General features: G+C 42.6%; 1 protein-coding gene across 8 annotated transcripts in view; it reads left to right on the top strand.

Moving 5' to 3' along the window:
- Positions 1-27,799, top strand: part of TCF12 (transcription factor 12) — a 524,272-nt gene that overhangs the window by 392,848 nt on the left and 103,625 nt on the right. For 4 of the 8 annotated variants that reach the window (XM_063926156.1, XM_063926155.1, XM_063926163.1 and 1 more), the window contains exons 7-9: positions 959-1,094; positions 2,523-2,603; positions 8,060-8,112. In XM_063926156.1, coding sequence (XP_063782226.1) covers positions 959-1,094; positions 2,523-2,603; positions 8,060-8,112 — 270 coding nt within the window. The remainder of the gene's footprint in view (positions 1-958; positions 1,095-2,522; positions 2,604-8,059; positions 8,113-27,799) is intronic. The other 4 variants (XM_063926160.1, XM_063926158.1, XM_063926157.1 and 1 more) reach the window with 1 other exon arrangement.

Consider the following 27,799-nt stretch of genomic DNA (forward strand, 5'->3'; position numbering starts at 1 on the left):
ACTAGATCTCCAACCAATGTAAATTAACGAACAACTATCATTCTAATTTACCATCCTCATCCCGTAGCAAAGCACGGGTACTCAGCTATCTACAATGTTATTTATACTGTGTATTTAATATTTACATTTATTTTTGTAAACAGACATTCTTAAGGCCCATACACATTAGACGATGTCGCTCTGTGAGCGACATCGTCTAACGTCTCCCCCTCCCGGGCCGGCCGGTCGGCGGCCGCCTGTACGCACTGAGCGATATGACCGCTCATATCGCTCAGTGACGTCACGCCCCCGCCAGCCCTGCATGAAGGTCGTGGACGACAGTCCACATCCTTCATGCATGCCCTACCGACAGCGACGATCGTTGCCGACCCGCGGGGCCGCGCATCGATCGTCGCTGGCGGCATACACACTTAACGATATAATGAGCGCCGTCGCTCAAGGAGGGGGAAAATGAGCGACGTCGCTCATTATATCGTTAAGTGTGTATGGACCTTTAAAATCCCGGGTAACGCCGGGTACTCCAGCTAGTAATAACATATATATGTGTGTGTGTGTGTGTGTGTGTGTGTGTGTGTGTGTGTGTGTGCGTACATAGATTTGTAAAGCGTGAATCGTACACACCAGCTGCTCTGGAATATCAACCATGAAAACTTCTCATTAATTGTTAGGCATCAAGGCCAAGTGAATCTTAGTCATACACTAACTAAGTGACTAGTTCTTACCCTCATAACACTGACATCTTCTTCAGTCACTCATTCAAAATAAATGTTGAATAACGAAGTTTTAACGCATAGTTACACTCAAAATGTTGTGTGTATGGTGGGGGGGACGTATTAACAAAAAATTTAGTTTTGCCGTTTTTAGTTTTTCATATTCATAGTAATGCCATATGAATGGCAAGTGAGCATATCTGTTGTTTAGCACGTTGGTTGACATTGAGGTCTGTTTTGTTTTTCAGTCAAGCCTAATCCGAACAGATATTGGACTTGGGAGCTCAGGGCAGCTTCCAACTTCAGGGAAGCCAGGTAGCCCGTACTTTCCTTTCTCTGCATCAGGTTCGCGTCGGAGGCCCTTGCAGGACACCCCAACCATTGGTGAGTAATGTTTATGGGTGGGTTTTCTCACAAAAATGTTATGTTGAAACAGAGGTACAGTATTTATTACTAGTACCGATCTCTTTAGCTGTGGAAAATACCTATGATACCTGCTTCTGCTACAAAACCAAGGTGGGTCGTTCTTGTTTTCTGGACAGTTTAGGTCAGTTATGTATTTATTGTTGGACTAATTTGATTCCTCTGTTTTAAAGATATTGATTATTTGGCTTTCATATCTTTCTGTGTTATGTTGTCCCATCTTTATTCTTGTGGCCGGATTAAAAAATAAACTTTGGCTTATAGCCAATATATTTATCAAGAAATTAATAAGTGTATGAATTATGTAGAAACATGTTGCACTGTGGTTGCTGCAAGCAAATGAAAAAGGGTGTTGGGTACTTAGTATGTGTATCATATTATTGGTTTGCTTTTGTTGCCAAGCAGTGTTTAATGGCGTGACTGTAAAATTCAGCCAGAGTAGTTAGCCAAGTAAGTGCACGTGAAATGGACCTTATAATTCGCAGCTTTACGGAAAATTGTCCACTGCCAAATTAGAAATAACACCATGTTCCCATTTGTGCATATTTTCTATTATTTGTATTTTCTTAATGCACTTTTAACTGGTTTCTCGTGTACCTTTCTTACTTTAGGCAGGGGAATCAATTGCTATGGGTAACACCAACTTTTAAACATGGTTGCTTGTAGTAATGTCCCATAATGTTTTAAACTACACAATTGAAAGTACTTCAATACTTCATGCACTTTCCATGTATTAAAGACATGGTGATTGCAGGCTTAATCATCAGATTCAATTGTTAAATTTAAGTTTCAAAGATGTTATGGCCCGTATTCACGGGCAGATGTAGGGAGAGATGTGCGCTGAGCGAACCGCTCAGCCCACATCTCTCCCCCCGCTCAGCACAGCGCGTTGTGTGCTGAGCGTGCGGGGGACGGGGGGGGGGCTAATTTCACCCAGCGGGTGAAATCTAACACAATCTAGCACAAGCGAAAGCGCTGCGTGGGGCTGCGCATCGCTATTGCTTTGGGGGGGCAGGTACACACACGGAGCAATCATGCTTAAAATCTAAGTCAGATTGCTTAGATTATTGCTCCGTGAGTACCCCCCTTTAGTCATTCAGTTTGCTTAATCTGGTGTTATCTCTGTATGCCCCAGTTCCGTTATATCACACAACTATGCCTGCTTTGTTTGAACTTTGATTATCTATGGCTATTAACAAAGAGAGAAGAGGGCCCTGCTCGCAAATAGCGTGTGGATGGATATGACCACATAATACCACTCCTGCCATCTTTGGGTTGTGGCTTTATTGTATACTTTGTCTATGGACAGCTCCTTCTCCCTTGTGTCACAAACAGGACGTCATCTATTTTAAACTCTATAATACAAATTGCTTTTCGCAATTCTGCTAGATGGCGTGGCAAAGGGAGCTGGCCGTAGAATGAGGACTCGCTACAATGAGCCTCCCAAAGATGGCAGTAGCTGGAGGACAGGTAAGTGCTAGATAGTGTATGAAGCCAATGCTAAGAAAATAGAGAGGAACAGAAGAAGAAAGTAGTTCCATCAAAGTATAAATAGACTGTAGTATGATCTTATTAACTTAATATATTGTTCTGTTAGTATGATCAAAGTGATATTTGGATATTTTCATTGGGTAGTAAATTGTATACTACTGTATATTACTGTAAATTATTGCTAAATTTACTTTGTTGATTCCCAGCAAATCATGTTGATCAGTGGTCCCTAAACTGTGTGCCTAGGCACCTTGGGGTGCTGTGAGACACTTGCAGGGGTGCCTTAGGTTGGTGGTCCAGGACCAAAACAAATTATTTATGGTCAAAGTGATAGGCAAAACCAGTGGTGGCTGCCAATCATAAAGTATTTGGACTGTTGGAACTACAACTATATCCACAACCACATAACTGAACCTAACGGTGCCACGTATGTACAGTTTACTTAATTTAATATATTTGTTTAATGTATCGATGACAAACTTTTGGATTAGGGGTGCTTTGAAAAAATGCTGATACTCGAGGGCGCCATGATTTAAGAGTGTTTGGAAACCACTGATATAGATTCTATTTTAGGTGTGCTTTTAAACTGTGTTGCAGTATGTGTCTGCATGAGAGATAGCAAATGCGTTAAAATAAAACCAGAGATTAAATTCCTGACCTTGATTTGAAAAAAGCTTTAGAGATAATACATGTGATGTCATTCATATTAGTAGGGTCTGCACAAAGCATGTTACATAAACGGTTTAGGTACAAAGGAAAACTGCATGCTGTCGGAACACTGTGGGGCTTCTTAAGCATTGCTGTTTAGTGATCCCTTTCATGCATATGTGTAAATAAATATATATATATATATATGTGTGTGTGTATGTATGTATATATATATATATATATATATATATATATATATTTATATATATATATATATATATATATATATATATATAAAAACTTAAATAGCTTCTAGTAACTATATAACTATATTATAGCCTGCATAAAATCTTCCCTTTAAAACAGTTTTACATTTCTATCATTGTACAATATATTTGAATGCAAAATAATTTGCTTTGGTTTTTAGTCTAAAACCGATGGAACTATGGAACTTACAAGATTCAAGTGGTGCTGTGTCTTCAGTACAAAGTAACTGTAGTGCTAACAGTACTAAACCGTGACCTATTTATTGATCGCTCTAGTAAAACACATATTATAGCAAAACAAATTTAACATGGAATAGACATTCCTCTACACGTGGCTTCTGTGGCTGCAGATCTGCATTTGGGAATGAAGCCACGTTCACGGACACACCCATAACACGCCTATGAGATTCCTTTTTTGTGTGTGTGTGTGTTCACGTCAGGCCATCTCCCAGTCACCACCAAGGAACGCCCAAAGTTGTGCACCACTAATTCTAATGCCAGCAATGCTGTACATAACAGCAGTCTCGGTGTACACTAAGGGGCTTATCATAGAACAATACAATTGTTGGCACTCCTTATTTTCAGTGTAAATCTGTATATATGTGGCACATTGAAAATATAAGATATTATTTCATAGTTTGAGGGAAATATGAAGGTTGGCAACGCTACAGTACATCATCTTATGAGCACATTCAGTCACATCTACTGTACGCAATAAATGTAATAAATTTTTATGATGATGCCACCATTCTACATAATGATTAAAATTATATTTTTGTGTTTTAGTACCGAATTATTTCCAGGTCTTACTGTTATTAGGATTAGGTAATGATCCTGTGATGTATACCCAATTATTGCTTATGGTCATGTTATTCTTAGGACTCCCAAGTGTTCAGCATTCAGGTCACTTACGTCTTTAGACATCTAGTGGTATAACAAGGAGGTTAACCTGAATAGTCCAGATTGGACTACTGTAATCTCCTCCTATCTGGCCTCCCTGACTACCGCCTCTCTGCACTCCAATCTATCTTCAATGCTGCTGCCCCTCTCATCTACATCTCCAAATGTACTACATCCACCTTCCCTTTCTTATAAGCCCTACACTTGCTCCCATTTCCCTTCAGAATCCAATTCAAGCTTCTCACACTCGCTTTAAAAGCCCTGACCCACTCCTCTCCCTTTTACATCTCTGACGTCTTAAGATTTTGCTCATGCTTCACCCTATCTATGGAATTCTCTGCGTCTTCCTATCAGATTCTCCACATCTCCACAAAACTTCAAACAGGCTCTCAAGACCCACTTCTTCATTAAACCCAGCTGTCTCTCATCCTAACCTTCTGTTCCATGCTACCACAAGCTTACCCCATCTGTGTCACCCTGTACCAGTCAGAGGCAGTGACCAGAAATCTTTTTCCCTCTCGTATACACTACAGGGTAATTCAAAAGTCGCAGTACACCCTTTTGTTTAAAAAACTGTGCAGGAAATGGGAAAACTGAATATTCCAGTAAATTATGGGTGGGGTGGGTTTTCTTTTAGGTTATGTACCGTACATGGGCGCCATCTTGAAATGGTCAATCTTGAATCTAAGTTAGTTTTTTCAAATAAAAAGGGGGTCATGTAACATGTTAAACAACATCAGAATTTGCTGAAAGGTCTATTGCTGCAAACAGATTTGAAATAGCAGTTATGGTTCAAAAGTTGCAACACTTTTAATGGATAGTGGATAGTGGGAGGAAACCAGAGTACGTGGAGGACACTCACGTAACCATACATACTTCACACACACATAGGAGCCTTGGTATCAATTGCAAGTGCTACGAGTCAGTAAGCGGATCAATGTGCCACTGTGGTAAAAATAAAAATACTGTACTAGCCTATTCATTTTCTGTGTATGTTACTCTATGCACATCTTCTCTCTCTGGCTCTTTGGTTTGACTGGCATCTGATTGTACATTATTTTGTCCACCCAGATACAAATATTGTCATAGATCCTTTGGGAATATAAAAGGGTGAATATCTTGAGTACAAATTAATAACGTAGTCAGCTCCTGTAGAGGTTGCATGAGTAGAGCTGTGAAGCTGGATACACAATAGCGGGCATTTGGTCGATATTTTGCGAGCGAGTTGGTGGTGGGTACAAACAATAGGACTGTGAATGGCGCCTGCTCTGTAGCACAGCCCATGACGTATATGTCTAATGATATCTGGCTGTGTGTACGGGCGCAGACCGTCCGTACACTTGCTGCAGGAACCTTCTACATAGCTGGATGGGAAAATTAAATAGCCTGCCCAGCTGTGACATCAGGATGACTTATTGAGCGGCCAATCGATAAGTGTGTCTATTTATCTGTTGGCGCAACCTATGGTTCGCTGACGTGTCGTCATAGTGTGTGCCCAGCCTACCGAAGACACAATGTGATCTTTAACTTTAAAAGGCCAATTGTTTGTTTGTTAGGCAAAAGCCTTTAACATTGTCCAGAGGTTCTCATACGCAGTCCTTATGGCACCCCGACAGTCCAGGTTTTAAGATTATCCGTGCTTGGTCAAAGGTGACTTAATAAGCACCTCAGTGCTTAGCCATCTGTGCTGATCCATTGATCTAGTAAAAACCTGCAGCGCTGAGGTGCCTTGAGGACTGTGTTTGAAAGGAATACATACCTTTTACCGGCGGCCGGGATCCCGGACACCAGTATGCTGGCAGCAGGAAGAGCACTAGAAAACCCTTTGTGGGCTCGCTGCGCTTGCCACGCTTTGGGTACGGTGGCTCGATGCGCTCGCCACAGGATCTATTCTCCCTCTATGGGTGTCGCGGATATCCACAGAGGGAGAAAAGCCTGTGGCGCCAGTATTCCGGCAGCGGCATTTCAGTGCCTGTTGGGATTCCGGCGTCTGCATTGTGACCGCCGGGATCCCGACAGGCGGTCTCGTGGTTGACACCCATTTGAAAACCTCTGACATAGACCATAGGTTCTCAAACTTTGTCCTCAGGACCCCAAGCAGTTAATATTTTCCAGGTCATCCAGCAGGTGCACTGGTGTAGTCATTAATCATGGACACATTTTAAAATCCACAGCTGGAGTTAATTATTTCACTTGTGATTCTGTGAAGATACCTGGAAAACATGTTTGAGGTCTTGAGGACAGCGTTTGAGAACCTATAACATAGACATTTGCTGTCAAATTTAAATTGTCTATATGTTTGCTGAGCTCCAAATTTTGTTCCCTGGTATGGTTAACATCTTTTATGCTATAGGTCCACCTTTGTGTATGAAGTAACGACAGCTTCCAGACTTAAAATTGAGCTCTTTATTGTCTGACTGTAATGTAATGTGTATTGTACCATTAGACTGGATGTTCTTACGAGCAGGGCCTTATTTCCCCAGCTTCAAATATTCCTATGTATTTGTATATGTTTTTGTTTAATTGGCGTTCTTTCCACACTGCTCAGTGCTGTAGAATTTTGTGGTATTCTGTAAACACACACTATTATACACTATGGGGGAATTCAATTGTTGTTTTTCTATCACCACCACTAGATGGCGCCCAACAAGGAAATGAAATTGGCTGCGAGGAGACACATTTCAGCTTGCAGCAACACCCCCCCCCGTGCTGATGAGCAGAAATGTGTGAAGTGACCCACGCCCAAACGGCACCCCACATTTTGGTTGGGTTTAGCCATTTCATGCCGCTAAACCTGAACCTTAGGGTGCGATCAGCGTGGAAAAAACAACAATTTGAATAGTGTTCCCCGATCTCCCGTCACTTTAGACCTCACTCTTGATACTGTTGCAAGTTTTGCTTACCTGTTACAACTTTGGGCAGTTCACTTGTACTGATGGTATATTGTCAGAATCGTCACCAGTTAAGTTTGCGATGTCTGACGTTGATTATAATGAATGTACTGACCTTTCTGTGTGCCGGGCTGACAATAGTGTAGACCAGGGATAGCCAACCCTGTTCCTCAAGAGCTACCAACAGTTCACGTTTTCCAGCTCACCTAGCAGGTGCACAGGTGTAGTCATTACTCACTGACACATTATAAAAGTTCTACATGTGGAGTTAATTACTTCACTTGTGATTCTATGAGGAGACCTGAAAAACACAAACTGTTGGTAGCTCTCGAGGACCATGGTTGGCTACCCCTGGTGTAGGCCATGGGTCTTCCACCTTTGGCCCTCTAGCTGCTGTGGAACTACAAATCCCAGCATGCCCTGACAGTTTTGCTATTAAGGCATGCTAAAACTGAGGAAGGGCATGCTGGGATGTGTAGTTCCACAGCAGCTGGAGGGCCACAGGTTTAAGATCCATGGTGTAGACGTTTTCTGTGTACTAGAAGGTAAAAAGTCGGTCTACAATTTCCAAAGTTGTATGTTTGGAATGCATATGATCAGTATAATTTGGCAGCACAATATGTATTTTCTTAAATAGATTGTACATGGTAGTGTCAAATATAGAAATATTTTTACTCTCCTCCAAACCTAGCTCACATCATATATATATTTTTTGTATTTGTATGTGCAGATCCTGTACAAACAAAGAAGATAAGAAAGGTCCCCCCTGGCTTGCCTTCTTCCGTAAGTACTGACTGCATTGTTCAAATTTATTATGGGAAATAAATTGGATTCGTAGGACCATGCACAGAGGTCATACAAATCATTATTTAAACACGTTTTTTACAGTGACCATAAACTGCCTGCCTTGATCAATGGTAGAGCTTCATTAGGTCTAAACCAGCGTTTGATGTTGGGTTCTTAGATTCACAGCAGTGATTTGTATCACCGTCATATGCTCCCGTCCCCCTGTCCCTGTCATTTGAATTCCTCTCATGGGAGGAGAACTGGGCTAGAAGCTGTCAAAGAAGATCTCCTGTACAGGTCTTTTGATGTTTAATTAGTCATTATGTTGCAGAGCATGAGGACAGACAGAGATTAATAGCCAAGAATCTTCAAAATTTACATTTGTAATAATCCCAATGGAGCTGAAGACATTAAGATTCGTAGGACACGTACGGCTCAGCTTGCCTCACTATGACTGAGGTTATTAATATGCATAAATCACCAAGTCAGATGTTAGTGCGAAACCCTGTTGGATTTTAAAGCTTTCATTAAGCCTTTCCTAACTTCAGCCCAGCATCAGGAAGGCTTTCAAGCAACTAGTTTGTTGATCCCTCTTTGCTCGAAAATATATCCCTTGAGAATAAAGGGCTTTGATGAAAAAGGTTGCAAGGGTTTTGGTGGGGTGGGGGGTATACGTTAATGGCTGTGATAATCTATTGCTGTAAGGGTGTTTTGTGGTATTAAATATCACTTATTCTTTAAGGGAAGAAAATTGTTTGCAAATGAATCAGCATTTTAAAAATCCATGTGAAGTGAAAATCCCTATTCACTGACGAAGTTTATCTTTTTTCTCTCAACATATCACTCTCTCCCTGCTTCTCCCCCCCCCCCCCCCCTACACACACAAATGAGAAGGGAGGGAGGGAGAGAGAGAGCTTGGCTGCCTTGCGGGGTACATCTCTTTGTTGTGTAAATGGATGAAGGGCTTTTATTTGGCAGTACTTAACACTTGGGCGCAGGTGCAATTGGATGAGTCATAACTCAGCAGTTTTGTTTGAATGGAGCATCCTTCGTAGTCCACAGTGCTATAGCACATGGTACTCATGCTGATTAGGGATTGGTGGCATGGCTCAACTATTTGTATTCTTGTAGTTTCTTCCTGTAAGATAAAACCTGAGTTTGAAATCAGTTTCTAACCTTGCTTCCAGATGGAGCTAAAATGGTTTATACAGCCCAGGGCAGCTGCGTTGTGAACCTGCAGTCTACCTGGAAGCCAGGACTGCAGCTGCAGGCACTCTTAAAAGCTTTTGCTTGCATAAGCACTCGGGCCCCACTAGAGGCTGAATAGCTGCTTGATAAACAAAATGAACACAATGCTTCAAATCATTTTCCCAAAGCCAGGAATATTTATTTTCTTCCCTCCTAGCAGCTAAATATAGTTTAGCAATTTACATTTTAACAGTTGTGTCTAATTCAGGGTAGACGGTACACTGAGCCAGATGATTTCTGCTAGATTAACAAAAAAAATTATATTAAAACTGACAGCAACCAAAACATGGTACAGCCACCGTTCTGCCTTTGCTACCTTCTACAAGGTACTTCAATGTTTAGCAGGCCTGCACATGACAACTGTATTAGCAAGTGAACATACATTGCATTTCTCATTGATCTGCATTCAGTTCCCATTGCAGTGTTTGGTATACTATATTCATTGCTGTTCCTGATGTATAAAATGAAAGCATGTATGTTCGTGGCAGAGGAAATATTTATATATGTAGGGGGTGCTGTTCTGCCAAAGATAGATGCCAATTACTCAGACTCCCAATTGATCCACAGCGAAAGCTGGCTGTATCAGACACGCAGATTTTTGGACTATATGAAATGCGGCATTTGAGATTAGTTTACGGCTGAGTGGGAAATGGTATAATATATAACATTTAAACTTCTGCGAAATCTGTTACCGCCCCCCAACCCCACTCCGCTCCCGTTTTGGTGGAAATAAAATGTGCTTGCTTTGTGAGGGAGGCACATATAGAAACCGTTGTAATTCCTACACCGTTCACCTGATTTGGATGTAAATACCCTCAAAATAAAGCGGAAAGTCTACAGTTAAAGCACGTCTAGTTTGTTTCATTTCAATACCATTGTGGTGGTGTATAGAGCTCAAAATATGAGAATTGTGTCGATGTCCCAATATATATAAAGCAGCATAGGACTGGCACTCCGCAATCATTCAAACTTAGCCGGTGCCTTCACATATACAAACGTATAAAATATATAGATTCCAGGTGCGTCACTCAGCGTTAATAAAGTCATTAAATCAAAGTGGTTATTTCAACGTTTCAGTGCCCTTTATGCACTATCGTCAGGAGATAGGTTTTATTTATATATATATATATATATATATATATATATATATATAACCTATTTCCTGTCAGGAGAGGATAGTGTCTCATTTATCAAAGGTTAACCTGTCACTTGAACTAAACATAGCCGAACCTCCCAGAGAGCAATAGGAGGAAAGGAGACATAAATATTTAAATGCATTAAAGGAAAGCTTGATAGTCAGCAACAACTTATCTGCTGTGTAAAGGGTACCGACAGCTCTCCCAGTGACCTTAAGTGTTGTGCAAACTCTTTACCTTTTTACCTCCAAAGGAGGAGCCCTGAGGAGAGTGAGAAGCTAATCAAGGAGACCTAGGAATAGAGTCAGCCTATCCATGTAAACCTTACATATTTAACATACAGCGGGCAGAGCTTGGCCTGTCGTCCCAGCATTTACAGCACTGAGCAGGGCAGCATCAGAGGTGGGAGAGGGCAGAGAAGGAGGCAGATTATTCTCCTCAGCGCCATCCTCTTGACAGCATCAATCCGAGGAAGGCCTGCCCGGAGGTGCGGCCTGACCAAGATTGGCAGCGGCGGGCGGAGCATGTCCTGTTGTAAGTCTAATTAGTTTACCAGGAAGTCCTTCAAAGTTAGTTATTCGCACGGAAATACTTGAAATTCCGTAGCGAAGCACGGGTATTCAGCTAGTAATTAATAAATAAATGTAGTACTCAACAGAAGAGCTTTGGTTCATGTTGTTCCCGGAAACCATTATAATAAAAAAACTTTTTAATATAGCTTGTTTTAGTGGAATTGGTATGTTTTAACGACAGACAAGATGATGGCTGTCAGTGTACCAACAGTTGCATCCCGTCTGTTGGAATCCTGGCGCTCGCCGCACTTTGGGCCGGTGACTCGCTTTGCTCGCCACAGGATATATCGGTTGGTGGCATTCACACACCAACAAGATGAGAATGCCCTGCAGAGGTCGGGATTCCATCCGGCGGTGTTTTGCTGGCTGTCAAGATTCTGGCGTCGGTCTCCGGAACGCCGGGATCCCAAAAGCCGGTATTTTAACTGCATCACGTTTTAGTAGCTCATTCTTTCTTTCTTTCTCTCTCTCTCTCTCTTTTAAGTCTGTAACATTTTTTATATGTGGAAGAGGGTGTCATGCTTCTGACAGATTATTTATAGGTTTGAATTACTTGGAATTGCACAGGCATGTGTGACTTAGAAGCCAATAATCTTCACATAAACATATTTTTGTTGAAACGCTTTCCATTTCTTTTTTGTAGGCAAATATCCATTTCTCCTTCGACAGGAATTATCACGTATATAATAAATAATCACAGATGAGTTGGTGATTTTGGTTTGCGGCTTATTTTTTCCTTTTTTGTGTTTGGATAATAGCACCATCTGCAGGCTAATTATGAAAACTGCACTGGAGCAGCAGAATAGGGACTTGGTCTCAGAGTTTCCGTTACCTTGCATTGTCTGAATGAAGTAAGAAGCTAAATGCCCTGCATGTGGGTAGATAAACAGTTAGCTGTATTAGACATGAGCTTCACAGCAGGGTACCATGCGTTCTTTCTATAGCAGTGCAGTGGTTTCACATACAATTTTTGGACTGCTTGTCTTTAACAGAATATATATACCTTTTCTCCCATTATTTATTACACTCCAATATGAGGTTTGTTTGGTCCAAGCTTAATATTTTAATCCGAATATGCACTTTAATTGGCATTAAAATTGCAAACTACTTTGGTTTCACTATTGATGATTAGTTTTGTATATAAGAAGTCAAGGATCAGTGAATTTCATAATTGAAAACCAAGTGTGTATATGTATAGCCCCATACACTTCCAGGTCACCCAGAGGTGAGATATATAATTCTGTATGAAAGCGTATGTCACTGTACAACTGTTATGGCATTGTAATTGCAGACTTTATTGCCGTAATAAAAGTGACATGGTTTCTTCCTCTCTTCCTGTGCGGTCTGTCATTTTGATGTGTTTACACAGAAGCAGTTTAATATATCATCCATAGGTTCCTGTGCAATCTAAATATTTATATCTGTAAATGTTTTTGGGACTCTTGTATACAAATCTGGAGACTAATGCAAGTAAATGTTTAGCAATAACAAAAACATTAATAAGGTTTTTATTGAAACTATTTTGTTTCGTTTACTGTTAATCTTCAGAGTCAAACTTTGATTCAGTTCATAGAGTATGAGGCTCTTTATTTCAACCGTGTAGTACAGAGCAATACAATTCATATCTAAAAGTCAGCATCATTTTATTTTTTTTCTAATTAATTATTAAGATGATGGGAATTTATTGTATGTCTTAAATATCTATTTACAGTAATTCAGTATAATTGTCTTTTTAGGCAGATTGTGGTATAAATAAATAGTATTAAGTTGTAATATCCAGTCTGTATCCCCTTGCATGTAGTAACAAAATAATGTATCCTGTGGTTATTCCTTTTGGTAGGAACTATATAGTTGTGTTGTAAAACAACTGGGCACATATACATGAGTTTTATTCATTTGTAATAGTTAAAATTGTGGAATTGCACCTTGATACTTGATTTCCATTAAAGAACTGAACATCATGTCTGTCTATAAATATATATATGTTTAAAAAAATCACACATTTCTTAGCAGTCATACCCAGGATTAGAACCCAAGACCTTTTGCACTGAAGGCAGACTCCCTACTGATAGAGCTATTTGCTCCTGCATAGCAAGGTTGCAGAGTCTGACTACGTGAAGTGAAGCTACTGAAAATAGTCTGTTCTAAACCATTGCAACTAGGCAGATCTACAGTATGTAGTGTTCTACCCTACCCCACAAGCTCGCTGCCTAGGTGTCATCCTTGACTCTGATCTGTCCTTTGTTCCCCACATTCAATCTGTCTCAAGATCATGTTACATGCATCTAAAAAAACATATCCATACCTTACACAAGACACTGCTAAAACTCTAATCCACGCTCTCATTATCTCCCGCATTGATTATTGCAATAGTCTCCTAACTGGTCTTCCCAAAACGAGACTCTCACCACTACAATTCATTCTGAATGCAGCGGCGAGGCTTATCTTCCTCGCTAGACGTTCATCGTCTGCAGATCCACTCTGTCAGTCCCTCCATTGGTTACCGCATGCAATATAAAATACTTTTACTCACACACAAGGCCATTAACCAAACTACACCAACGTACATCACTCCGCTTATCTCAAAATATCTCCCAACCCGACCTCTTCGCTCTTCACAAGACCTGCGTATCTCATCCACACTCATTACTCGCTCCCACTCACGATTGCAGGACTTTCATCGGGCTGCACCCACTCTGTGGAATGCCCTACCACGCACAATAAGACTCTCCTCTAGTCTCCAAACCTTCAAGCGTTCCCTGAAAACTCACCTCTTCAGGCAAGCATACCAAATTCCAGAACCGCCCACATAACTTTCATATACCTTCCTATCAAATTGCATCCACTCTGTACAGTCCACACATATCCTCACATGCAATAGATAGCACCTTTCCTTATGTGCACATGCCTATTTCTCTAACGTCCTAGTGGATGCTGGGGACTCCGTAAGGACCATGGGAATAGACGGGCTCCGCAGGAGACAGGGCACTTTAAGAAAGAATTAGGATACTGGTGTGCACTGGCTTCTCCCTCTATGTCCCTCCCCCAGACCTCAGTTTGAATCTGTGCCCGGACGAGCTGGGTGCACCTTAGTGAGCTCTCCTGAGCTTGCTAAAAAAGAAAGTATTTTGTTAGGATTTTTTATTTTCAGAGAGATCTGCTGGCAACAGACTCTCTGCTACGTGGGACTGAGGGGAGAGAAGCAGCCCTACTCACTAGAAGATAGGTCCTGCTTCTTAGGCTACTGGACACCATTAGCTCCAGAGGGATCGTACACAGGAACGCACCCTTGGTCGTCCGATCCCGGAGCCGCGCCGCCGTTCCCCTCGCAGAGCCAGAAGACAGAAGCCGGCGTGAGAAGCAAGAAGACTTCGAAATCGGCGGCAGAAGACTCCAGTCTTCATATGAGGTAGCGCAAAGCACTGCAGCTGTGCGCCATTGCTCCCACACTAAACCCACACACTCCGGTCACTGTAGGGTGCAGGGCGCAGGGGGGGGCGCCCTGGGCAGCAATTGGGTACCTCTTGGCAAAAGCAGCATATATACAGTTGGGCACTGTATATATGCATGAGCCCCCGCCATTAATTTTACACAAAACGCGGGACAGAAGCCCGCTGCTCAGGGGGCGGGGCTTCTTCCTCAGTACTCACCAGCGCCATTTTCTCTCCACAGCTACGCTGAGAGGAAGCTCCCCAGGCTCTCCCCTGCAGAATCACGGTAGAAAGAGGGTAAAAAGAGAGGGGGGGCACATAAATTTGGCGCAAAAACAGTATATACAGCAGCTACTAGGTTAACACTAAGTTACTGTGTGACTCCTGGGTAATATAGCGCTGGGGTGTGTGCTGGCATACTCTCTCTCTGTCTCTCCAAAAGGCCTTGTGGGGGAACTGTCTTCAAATAGAGCATCCCCTGTGTGTGTGGTGTGTCGGTACGCTTGTGTCGGCATGTTTGACGAGGAAGGCTATGTGGAAACAGAGCGGGTACAAATGAATGTGGGGTCGGCGCCGACACCCGATTGGATGGATATGTGGAAGGTTTTAAATGATAATGTTAATTCCTTGCATAAAAGGTTGGATAAAGCTGAAGCCTTAAGACAGTCAGGGTCTCAACCCATGCCTGATCCTACAGCGCAGAGGCCGTCGGGGTCTCAGAAGCGCCCACTATCCCAAGTTGTTGACACAGATATTGACACGGATTCGAACTCCAGTGTCGATGGCGATGATGCAAAGTTGCAGCCTAAAATGGCTAAAGCCATCCGCTACATGATTATAGCAATGAAAGATGTGTTACACATCACAGAGGAAACCCCAGTCCCTGACAAGAGGATTTATATGTATGGGGGAAAAAGGCAAGAGGTAACCTTTCCCCCTTCACATGAGTTAAATGAGTTATGTGAAAAGGCTTGGGAATCTCCAGATAGAAAACTGCAGATTTCCAAACGGATGCTTATGGCGTATCCTTTCCCGCCAACGGACAGGTTACGCTGGGAATCCTCCCCTAGGGTAGACAAAGCTTTAACACGTTTATCCAAGAGGGTAGCCCTGCCGTCACAGGATACGGCCACCCTAAAAGATGCTGCGGATAGAAAGCAGGAGGGTATCCTGAAGTCCATTTATACACATTCAGGTACCCTACTAAGGCCGGCAATTGCGTCGGCCTGGATGTGTAGTGCTGTAGCAGCATGGACAGATACCTTATCTGAGGAACTTGATACCTTGGACAAGGATACTATAGTACTGACCCATGGGCATATAAAAGACGCTGTCCTATATATGAGAGATGCCCAAAGAGACATTAGCCTACTGGGCTCTAGAATAAATGCAATGTCGATTTCCGCCAGAAGGGTCCTGTGGACTCGGCAATGGACAGGCGATGCACATGGAGGTTTTACCTTACAGGGGTGAGGAGTTGTTTGGGGGACAGTCTCTCGGACCTGGTCTCCACAGCTACGGCTGGAAAGTTAAATTTTTTGCCATATATTCCCTCACAACCTAAGAAAGCACCGTATTACCAAATGCACTCCTTTCGATCACATAGAGGCAAGAAAGTCTGAGGTGCATCCTTTCTTGCCAGAGGCAGGGGTAGAGGAAAGAAGCTGCACAATACAGCTAGTTCCCAGGAACAGAAGTCCTCCCCGGCTTCCTCTAAATCCGCCGCATGACGCTGGGGCTCCACAGGAGGAGCCAGGCCCGGTGGGGGCGCGTCTCCGAAATTTCAGCCACAAGTGGGTTCACTCAAAGGTGGATCCCTGGGCTATAGAGATTGTGTCTCAGGGATACAAGCTGGAATTCGAAGTGATGCCCCCTCACCGTTACCTCAAATCGGCCCTGCTAGCTTCCCCCATAGAGAGGGAAATAGTGTTAGCTGCAATTCACAAATTGTATCTCCAGCAGGTGGTGGTAAAGGTTCCCCTCCTTCAACAGGGAAGGGGTTACTATTCGACAATGTTTGTGGTACCGAAAACCGGACGGTTCGGTCAGACCCATATTGAATTTAAAATCCCTGAACATATACCTGAAAAGGTTCAAGATGGAATCGCTCAGAGCGGTCATCGCAAGTCTGGAGGAAGGGGATTTTATGGTGTCTCTGGACATAAAGGATGCTTACCTTCATGTCCCCATTTATCCACCTCATCAGGAGTACCTCAGATTTGTGGTACAGGATTGTCATTACCAATTCCAGACGTTGCCGTTTGGTCTGTCCACGGCACCGAGAATATTTACCAAGGTAATGGCAGAAATGATGGTGCTCCTGCGAAAGCAAGGAGTCACAATTATCCCATACTTGGACGATCTCCTCATAAAGGCGAGGTCCAGAGAGCAGTTGCTGATCAGCGTAGCACGCTCTCGGGAAGTGTTACAACAGCATGGCTGGATTCTGAATATTCCAAAGTCGCAGCTGATTCCTACGACGCGTCTGCCCTTCCTGGGCATGATTCTGGACACAGACCAGAAGAAGGTTTTTCTCCCGACGGAGAAGGCTCAGGAACTCATGACACTGGTCAGAGACCTCTTAAAACCAAAACAGGTGTCGGTGCATCACTGCACGCGAGTCCTGGGAAAGATGGTGGCGTCATACGAGGCCATTCCCTTCGGCAGGTTCCATGCGAGGACCTTTCAATGAGATCTGTTGGACAAGTGGTCCGGATCGTATCTACAGATGCATCGGCTGATCACCCTATCCCCCAGGGCCAGGGTGTCTCTTCTGTGGTGGCTGCAGAGTGCTCACCTTCTCGAGGGCCGCAGATTCGGCATTCAGGACTGGGTCCTGGTGACCACGGATGCAAGCCTCCGAGGGTGGGGGGCAGTCACACAGGGAAGAAATTTCCAGGGTCTGTGGTCAAGTCAGGAGACTTGCCTTCACATCAATATCCTGGAACTAAGGGCCATATACAACGCCCGAAGTCAAGCGGAGACCCTGCTTCGCAACCAATCGGTGCTGATTCAATCAGACAACATCACCGGAGTGGCTCATGTAAACCGCCAAGGCGGCACAAGGAGCATGGTGGCGATGGCGGAAGCCACCAGAATTCTTCGATGGGCGGAGAATCACGTACGAGCACTGTCATCAGTGTTCATTCCGGGAGTGGACAACTGGGAAGCAGACTTCCTCAGCAGGCACGACCTCCACCCGGGAGAGTGGGGACTTCATCAAGAAGTCTTCACGCAGATAGCAAGGCGATGGGAACTGCCACAGGTAGACATGATGGCATCCCGCCTCAACAAAAAGCTACAGAGGTATTGCGCCAGGTCAAGAGACCCTCAGGCGATAGCTGTAGACGCACTAGTGACACCGTGGGTGTTCCAGTCGGTTTATGTGTTTCCTCCTCTTCCTCTCATACCCAAGGTGCTGAGAATCATAAGAAAAAGAGGAGTGAGAACAATACTCATTGTTCCGGATTGGCCAAGAAGGACTTGGTATCCAGAGCTACAAGAAATGCTCACAGAGAACCCATGGCCTCTACCTCTAAGACAGGATCTGTTACAACAGGGGCCCTGTCTGTTCCAAGACTTACCGCGGCTGCGTTTGACGGCATGGCGGTTGAACGCCGGATCCTAGCAGAAAAAGGCATTCCGGATGAGGTTATTCCTACACTGATAAAGGCTAGGAAGGACGTGACGGCTAAACATTATTACCGTATATGGCGAAAATATGTTGCTTGGTGTGAGGCCAGGAATGCCCCTACAGAGGAATTCCAGCTGGGCCGTTTCCTTCACTTCCTACAGTCGGGAGTGACTTTGGGCCTAAAATTGGGGTCCATTAAGGTCCAGATTTCGGCCCTATCCATTTTCTTTCAAAAAGAACTGGCTTCTCTTCCTGAAGTTCAGACGTTTGTAAAGGGAGTGCTGCATATTCAGCCCCCGTTTGTGCCTCCAGTGGCACCTTGGGATCTTAACGTGGGTTGAGTTTCCTGAAATCACACTGGTTTGAGCCACTTAAAACCGTGGAGTTAAAATATCTCACGTGGAAGGTGGTCATGCTATTAGCCTTGGCTTCGGCTAGGCGTGTGTCAGAATTGGTGGCTTTGTCACATAAAAGCCCCTATATGGTTTTCCATATGGACAGGGCAGAATTGAGGACTCGTCCGCAATTTCTGCCAAAAGTGGTGTCATCTTTTCATATGAACCAACCTATTGTGGTGCCTGTGGCTACTCGTGACTTGGAGGATTCAGAGTTACTGGATGTAGTCAGGGCTTTGAAGATTTATGTAGCCAGAACGGCTAGAGTCAGGAAAACTGAGTCGCTGTTTATCCTGTATGCATCCAACAAGCTGGGTGCTCCTGCTTCAAAGCAAACTATTGCTCGCTGGATCTGTAACACGATTCAGCAGGCTCATTCTGCGGCTGGATTGCCGCTTCCAAATTCAGTAAAAGCCCACTCCACAAGGAAGGTGGGTTCTTCTTGGGCAGCTGCCCGAGGGGTCTCGGCATTACAGCTTTGCCGAGCGGCTACTTGGTCAGATTCAAACACTTTTGCAAAGTTCTACAAGTTTGATACCCTGGCTGAGGAGGACCTTGTGTTTGCTCATTCGGTGCTGCAGAGTCATCCGCACTCTCCCGCCCGTTTGGGAGCTTTGGTATAATCCCCATGGTCCTTACGGAGTCCCCAGCATCCACTAGGACGTTAGAGAAAATAAGATTTTACTTACCGGTAAATCTATTTCTCATAGTCCGTAGTGGATGCTGGGCGCCCGTCCCAAGTGCGGACTTCTTCTGCAATACTTGTATATAGTTATTGCTTAAATAAGGGTTATGTTATGGTTGCATCAGGGTTATCTGATGCTCTGTTGTTGTTCATACTGTTAACTGGATTCCAAAATCCTTTCCTTGTACTGTCAGCTCTTCCGGGCACAGTTTCCTTAACTGAGGTCTGGAGGAGGGACATAGAGGGAGGAGCCAGTGCACACCAGTATCCTAATTCTTTCTAAAAGTGCCCTGTCTCCTGCGGAGCCCGTCTATTCCCATGGTCCTTAGGAAGTCCCCAGCATCCACTACGGACTACGAGAAATAGATTTACCGGTAAGTAAAATCTTATTTTCCCTATAGACTGTAAGCTTGCGAGCATGGCCTTCCTACCTCTATGACTGTTTGTTATCACCCATTTTGTTATTGTTATGTCAAATTGTAAAGCGCAACGGAATTTGCTGCGCTATATAAGAAACTGTTAATAAATAATAATAAATAATAGTGTGCAGCCACACACTACATAGATCAGTCACTCACAATGCTGATTATTTCTCTGACAATTATTTTACAAGTATCATACCCTGGATTAGATCCCGCAACCTTTTACACTGGAAACAGGCACCTTACTGATGGAGCTATTTGCTTCATACAGTAAGCCTGAGAATTCTAACTATATGAAGTTACTTGTAATTGTCAGAGAAGTAACTTCATATACTGTAGTTAGAGAATTCCCATGCTTCCTACACAGGCGCAAATAACTTCATCAGTAAGGTGCCTGCTTCCACTGTAATAGGTCATGGGTTCTAATCCTGGGTATGATACTTGTAAAATGTGTATCTATAAAGAAGAGGGTGTGACTTGTAAGGTGCAGAGAGGAAGAATAGTGGCAGCTTTCAATTTAATTGAATGGTGTTGCTGAACACACGGGAAGTAAGGTGCACCCCCTACAGAGCAGGAGCCCGGCAGCGGCAAGTACCCTTAGAGCAGGGGTGGTCAGACTTTTGGAGTCGGTGATCTTTGAAAGCTAAATAGCTTTTGTGATCTACCTGCGCGGACTAATTGTGCGCACTGCAGACGAGCAGCCAAATAATGGGCGTGGTATAACAAAAAAGGGGCGTAGCCTTGCTGCACAAGGTGTAATGACTGTCTCGCACAAAATCACACATTGGCCCCCACAGGTAAAAACCTCAAACACACATGCCCCCACAGTGCCACACATGCCCCCACAGTGCCACACATGCCCCCACAGTACCAGATATACTTACTTTACTGGCAGGATCCTGCTCCCACTTCCCGCCGCTGCGGCTGTCCTGCTGCCGCCGGCGCTGACTGGATCAAACCAGATCCAGCAGGCGCACAGGCTCCTCACATCGCGTTCCCAATCGTGCATTGCGTGGGTGCGCGGCTGACGTTATGACGTCACCTGCACAATGCATCATTGGGAACACTCCGGACTCTGGCGGCAGAGGCAGCAAGTCACACTTGGATCGCGATCTACCGGCGAGAGCTCCGCGATCTACCAGTAGATCGCGATCAATGTTTTGGCCGCTTCTGCCTTAGAGCTTTACAGCTTTCTAAAAAATCTACCCCTTCTGGTTTATTTAGAGGAGAACATTTTAGCAAATAATAATATATTAATCTGTTATTGTGAGACTCATTTAACAGGTGTAAGTACCCATTGAATCTGCCTGACTTATCACTGGGGGGTTACACATACTGCAGGTTGACAACACTCCTCAAGTATTCATTTTGCTGTAAACTAAGGCCTTGGCAATGGCAGTTTTGGATTATATGAATAATTTAGTATTTTGGAGTGCTTGAGGTTTTGTGGTTGTGTATAGCGGCGATGGAATTTAATACTCTTTAGTGACAGTAAGCCTACATGACAATTGATTTTCATTGCAGTTCTAAAGAGTACTGTAATCCAAATGGAAGTCGGTGTTTGAAAAAAAATTAACCCTTTGTCATTGGAGAAAGACTGTGGCTGTGCTTTATTTCTTGCAATGCCAAAACCTTTAAAGAGAAACTAATATTAATCAGTCCTAGTTAGTTTATTAACTGTTATATAACGCCAGCATATTATGTTGCGTTTCACAATTGGGAACAAAACTTAAATAATAAAAGAATAATAATAATAAAACAAGAATGGGTACTACGTTAACTCCCTTAAATTATGCTATACAATTTGTTTAACCAAAATCTCTGCGTAAACTTGTTTTTACATTTGAATGTTAATTCTTTGTACGATTTATAATTTTGCAGGGTAGTTTTATAATGTATTTGTAGCAGGCTAGTGAATACAGATCTGGGGCCTGATTTAGAGGGGGCGATTCATTTAGTTTCCCCCATGGCAACCACTAGGGGACTCAAAATGGATCAATTCAATTGTTGCTCCGTTAGACAGCCATTAGCTGCGGAAATGACATTTCTTCTTGTAGCCTCCTTAGGTGCTGGAAGAAATGTGTGCACAGTGTTTAGTTTGGACGCCCTAACCAGGACTTTAGACAGGATTAAATGTTATTCGCTGCTAAACGCTATCTATTTGGGCACATATAAAGCAATGAGAGCAACAACAAAAACATTTAATTTCCGCCTGAGTTTGGGCAAAACAAACAGAGTCATGAGGCAGTTTGTACTTTGGCAAAACCATGTTGCACTTCTGGTGGGGCAGATTTTAAATGGATAGAAAGATGTAAAGTTTTTAAAGTTGGAATGAGTTGTTTCCGAGCTTAATTGTACATGACAATGAAAAAACAAGCCTGTCCAGTATTTGGTACATGCAAAAGCAGCCAGTATCTTCCAAGCATGCAGCATGCAAAAAAAAAAAGGAATTGCACCCCAGGCATTGATTGCAACATGGTTTGATCCAGTACCAAATTATTCCTTTTTGATTTGCTCCTAACTAAATCAGGCCCCTGACTACTTTGGGTTTTGTTTTGTTTTTTTACCACTAGATGAATGATTAATCTGTTACGAGTATTTTTATTTGCACATTTCCTAAGAAGAGTTTTCCTTAAAAACACACAGCAGGCAAAGGACAATCACCTAGCATATGGACAGCTGGGAACTTTCTACTACAGTAGTAGTACCCGATAAAAAGGACATGTTTTCAGGATTTCTGTCTGTGGAAACATGGGGAGCAGTTACTGACCTATTCATGTGTATAGAAATCCAGAAAACATGACCTGTTGGGTATACTTGAGGATTGAAGCAGAGGGCATCACTTTCCAAATAATGATCAATCTACAATATTTTTTTTTAATGCAAACTGGTCCTTTTTGCACTAGACCATAGGTTCTCAAACGTGGTCCTCAAGGCACCCCAATGGTCCAGGATTTAGGTATATCCATGGCTCAGCACAGATAGTTAAATCAAATTGACTGAGATGTTAATTAAGTCACCTGTGTCCAAGCATGGATAAACTTAAAACCTGGACCTTTGGGGTGCCTTGAGGACCGCATTTGAGATCCTCTACAGTAGATGTTTTTTCCTCCCTTTTGTTGCACACAGCTTTCTAACATTTCCCCAGAGCTCTCAGAAGTAACCCTACAGGCATGTCCTTATAACATGCATTTAGTCAGCCACCAACCATCATAATATATAATTCTAAATTTATAACTTTATACCGGTGCTGCTTTCAGGACCCAAGCTCTGTTTGTGTGATGCATGTTTAATGCTGGTAAATGTACTTTTTTTTTTGCTGTACAAAAGGTCGATCAGACCATGGCTTTACAGCTTCTTGCGCAAAGTATACATACTGTATCTATTACAATATAATCTATAGCACTGGTACACTAATATTTGTGTTATGCCACCTTGCTTCTTGATTGCAACTTTTTTTATTTGACAGTGCTTTGATACATCTGATTATAAGGACCCCAAAGCAAGGCATTGTCAGCAGGTCTTACTGCTCCCCTCCCCCAAATCTGTAGGGGTCCCAGGTGGTCCATCTCCCATCCAGAGCCATAGTGAGGAGCTGCAGAGGCACGTCTATATGTCTCGGTGGCTGGGGGGCAGAGCGGTTGATTTATGTCACTTGCGGGCAGGTAGTGTATGTCTCTTGGGCTGGGTGTTGTTCCAGGGGATAGGCAGGGCAATGTATGTCCTTGGTTATGGGGTTGGAGGGTGATCACTGTATGCCCTGGGGTGGGGGTGGGGGGGTATTGTATGTCTAAGATGCTAGGGAAGAGAGGGGGGTGTGAGTATGGTGGAAGCTGTATGTCCCCTTGATTGTCATGGTGACAGGTTGCAGTGCGGGGGTCTTTAACACTTATCTAAGCCTGAGTGTATTGTAGTGTGAGGTGCCGGCAGGGGCCACATCAGACACCAATGCTATGCCGCTGCTTTGCTCACAACTAATGGCACCTGATGGCTTAACTGATTCTATGAGGCTCTGTGTGCTACCAGTATATGTTGTACTCGTGTGTGTATATATGTATGTATGTATGTATTAGTGATGAGCGAGGTTCGGTTTTACTCGGTTTTACTCGGTTTTACTCGGTTCTCAAAACGGCATCTTATTGGCTATCCAAAACACGTGACATCCGTGAGCCAATAAGATGCCGTTTTGAGAACCGAGTAAAACCGAATCCGCTCATCACTAGTATGTATATCGGTATCACACTGCACAGCGGCAGTGTTACTTACATATAGTCACACTTCTGCGGCAACAGTAAGGTGGGTCTCCTGGTCAACGTTTCAATGAGTAACTTATGACTAATGATGCATGTGTGGTGGCAAATGGTGACTAATGCTGGGTACACTGCAGTATTGCAACCTGGTGTCACAACATGTGTGGCCTGTGAGCTAGTGCAATGCCTGATCATTATTTGGCCTCTTGGTAAATGCAGAAGGATGTCTATCCTGAGGACATTAATACCCCTTTCACACCGCAGCTTTAACACGGTAAATTGCCGATTTTTCAGCCTTCCTAAACGGTTCTAGCTGCGGTGTGAAATGGCCACCTTGAATTTACCGTTTTCAAAATACTAGTATTTTGAAACGGTTAAAAAGCAGGGTCCTACCCGTTTCAGAACCGTTTCACTGTGCAGTGTGAAAGGCTCAGAAACGGTATTTCCAAGCCACAGAAGGTGATAGGCTGTCTCCATGTTTGATGTCACCAGGCAGAAGCAGGAAGCTGGAGGAAAAACACATCAGACACATGAGAGTGGGTTTAGAAGCGTTTTCTTACTGCAAATATAATATATATAATATATAATATATATATTTTCTTACTGCAAATATATTATACAATGGCAATTTGGAGTGATGAAGAGGTGAGGGAGCTGCTAAGAATCAGAGGGGATGAGGAAATCTGCAGACAAATAACTGGGACAGTCAAGGATGCACTCATATATAAAAACATGGTTAAAATGCTTCAAGCTGCTGGGTTCCATCGTACGACTATCCAAATGATTAATAATGAATGAATTAATAATTATTAATAATGTGTGGGCCAGAAAAGTCCATTTATAATGACAACTACTGTTTACTATGGGTGAAACGGGTTCAGTGTGAAAGGTACCAAAACGGTAATGAAATGGTAATATACTGGTTACAACATGCGATGTGAAGGAGGTTTAACTGCTCAGACCCATTTTAAGAACCGTTTAAAGAACCGTTTCAAAAGCAGGTTTTGCGATGTGAAAGCAGCATAACTGGATCCAGTCATGATTTTATATAATTTGGTAAGCAACTTGTGTAGCAGATAGGGGCTGTTTCTGTGGTGTTCATGTGCAACCATTTGTTCTAATATACTTTTTCTGATTTCAGCAGTTAGGTTTTTGTTTTGTTTTTTGAATAAAAAGCATGGTTTTGTATAGTGTTATTAATGTAGTAATTATATGTGTATCATTATGGTATTTTTTGTGTAAAACGTTATGGGCAGACTTGCTTGTCTTATTTCCTCAGTTACCAATTTGGTTGACTTTACATGTCCTTCCTTGTTCACTCCTCAGTGATGATGCACAGAATTGTTTTTCCATTAACCTGAATTTGAACGAACTTGAGTATTAATGGTCCATTACACTGAAACCGCAACGTGCCATTTGCAGTTGTTCAGATTTTCAGTAACCCATCCAATCTGCTCTATCTGTTTGCAATTGGTATAAATCAGATTGTTTATTGTTAGTGAGCTCTTCTGAGTAATATTCTTAAGTAACCCTCATTAAGTAAAAATAAGTAACTGTTACTTTTGTTGACCATTAATACTAAAGCGTAATAATAAGCATATTTCTGAGTTTTTCTCTGTTCAGGTGTTTGCTAAAGGAAACAAGATATCCATTGGTTTTAGATGATTTAGCCAGTTTGGTCCTGTTGCATTTGTGTCTTTGGCTAAAAAAAAATATTTTTTTCCGCCCATTATTCAATTTCACGCTAATGTACAGAAGGGTTCTCTATTGAGGCATAATCTTGTGTGTGCTCACTGACGCTATATAACATGAGATGTGCAAAATAATTATGCCCTTCTTCTAAATGCTTTATAATGTATAGAAAAATAACTTAAAAATACTCCCTATACCATGCTTGCAATAGGCTTTTATTTCTGTACTGCTGTCTTGTACACCACCCACCCGGGAAAGAGAGCGAGTTAGCACACAGGTTTCTGTCTGTAATTAGACATCCCCATGCGTCAGACCATGTAATCTATTTGTGTTCAGAGAAACACACAGTTTGTTTAGCTGCACAGCTTTGGGTTGTGAATGGAAACAATTGAGGTTAGGGAGTGCAGGTCAGTCCACTGCGACTTTGCTGATGACACAGTGTCTGAAATAATGTTTAAAAAGTCAGCTCAGTCTCCAGACTCAGGCCAGCTCTAGAGATCAACGCTTCTCCTTTATTTGGCAGTGTGTGCAAATTAAATGTGCCAATGACCGTATACTTTTTTGAAATCTGCAGCAGGCAGGGATAAAACTTTTTTTGTGGCAATATGCCGAAAAACATAGGCTTACATGATTTAAGGTTCATTTATTATAATATTATCTTTATTATTACTTATATAGTACCTGCATTTTTAGCAGCCCTTTATAGGGAATGTTTAGTCATATCTGTTTTGTCAGAAACTAATTGACCTGTCCATATGTAGTATGGCTGCTGATAGAAACCCATAGGAACACAGTAAGAACATACTCTACAATTCGAACATAGGTAGCAAATTGGTTTGGAATCAGCCCATTTGGTCTCAGCACTAAGGTAGCAATGGTGACAGCTGTGCCTATATGTTGTGTGGCTGTTCATTTTGACTGTAGTGACTATTTTGCTTAGTAAAAGGAAATATTTTCTAAAGTAGAGTAAAAGTTGAAATAATAAAGAGCTCTGAGAGAGTCTCAAGCTCAACTCTGTTAGAGCTGACCTCCAAATGATCAAATGCCAGACAATGATTTTATAAATATATAAAGGTTCACTGTTTGCATGTCAGAGAATGTTACTAAAAAGAAATGCTACAGCGTTGTGTGTGTGGTCATCGTTTTACTACACTAACTAGTGTTAGTGAAGTCGGAAGTGACCAAACCACTGGACCTTGGAGAACAGCTGTCATCTGATTGGTGCAGTCACACACAATTGAATGATGTTTCTGTCATTGCTCATCTTGAGTAAATGTTTGTTCACCCTAAAACTTTCAGTTCTTTCTATGGAAGAGTCCGTTAAGTGGGTATCCGGTCTTTAGGTCAACACTCATTAGGTCGACCACTATTGGATGACATGCATTAAGTCAACATGGTCATTAGGTCGACATGACAAAGATCGAGACATGAAAAGGTCGACATGAGTTTTCGGGGGGGGGGGGGGATTTTTTTTTTTTTACTCTATCTTACTTTCCGATCCACGGTCGAAGCGAGCCATGTGAGGGGACACGGTGCACTAATTGGGCTCCTGGTCACTTTATGAAGAAAATATTTTTTTTAAACTCATGTCGACCTTTTTTCCATGTTGACTTAATAACCGTGACGACCTATTCCAGGTGTCGACCTAATGACTGTTGACCCAGTTACTATCTTTTAAATTAAGTAATATATATATATATATATATATATATATATATATATATATATATATACATACATGTTATGACAGCTCTCTAAACTTTTTAATGCATTAGAGCCAGGTAATGTTATCTCCATGATAAAGCACCACCATAGTCCACTTTCTAGCATAGAGACTACATATTTGCAATGGAAAATTAGTTGAGTCCTTGTGAAGAAAGAATCAAAGCTAGTCCTCTGAGGACTGAAACCTGCTCTTGTGGTCCTTTTGGGAGGAAGACGTTCCTGGTCTTTCAGTAGCAGTCTTGTGTACTGTACTAATGTTCTTTAGCAGCTGCTGCGTGCACTTTTGTACATGTTTTTCTTATCTGTGCGTCTGTGTGTATATTTCTGAAAAGACCAATAGCTAAAAATAGACAACTGATCACCTTTGTCAATGCATGACTACAATAGCCTGAAATCCACAGGTTTTTGTTTCTTTTAATAACAGAAATGCAGCCTCACATTGCTCTGCTTGACGCAGTGATTTGTAAAGCTCATTTATATTATGTTTTGTGACA

This window comes from Pseudophryne corroboree, chromosome 6 (genome assembly GCF_028390025.1).
Source record: "Pseudophryne corroboree isolate aPseCor3 chromosome 6, aPseCor3.hap2, whole genome shotgun sequence".
Classification (NCBI taxonomy): domain Eukaryota; kingdom Metazoa; phylum Chordata; class Amphibia; order Anura; family Myobatrachidae; genus Pseudophryne; species Pseudophryne corroboree.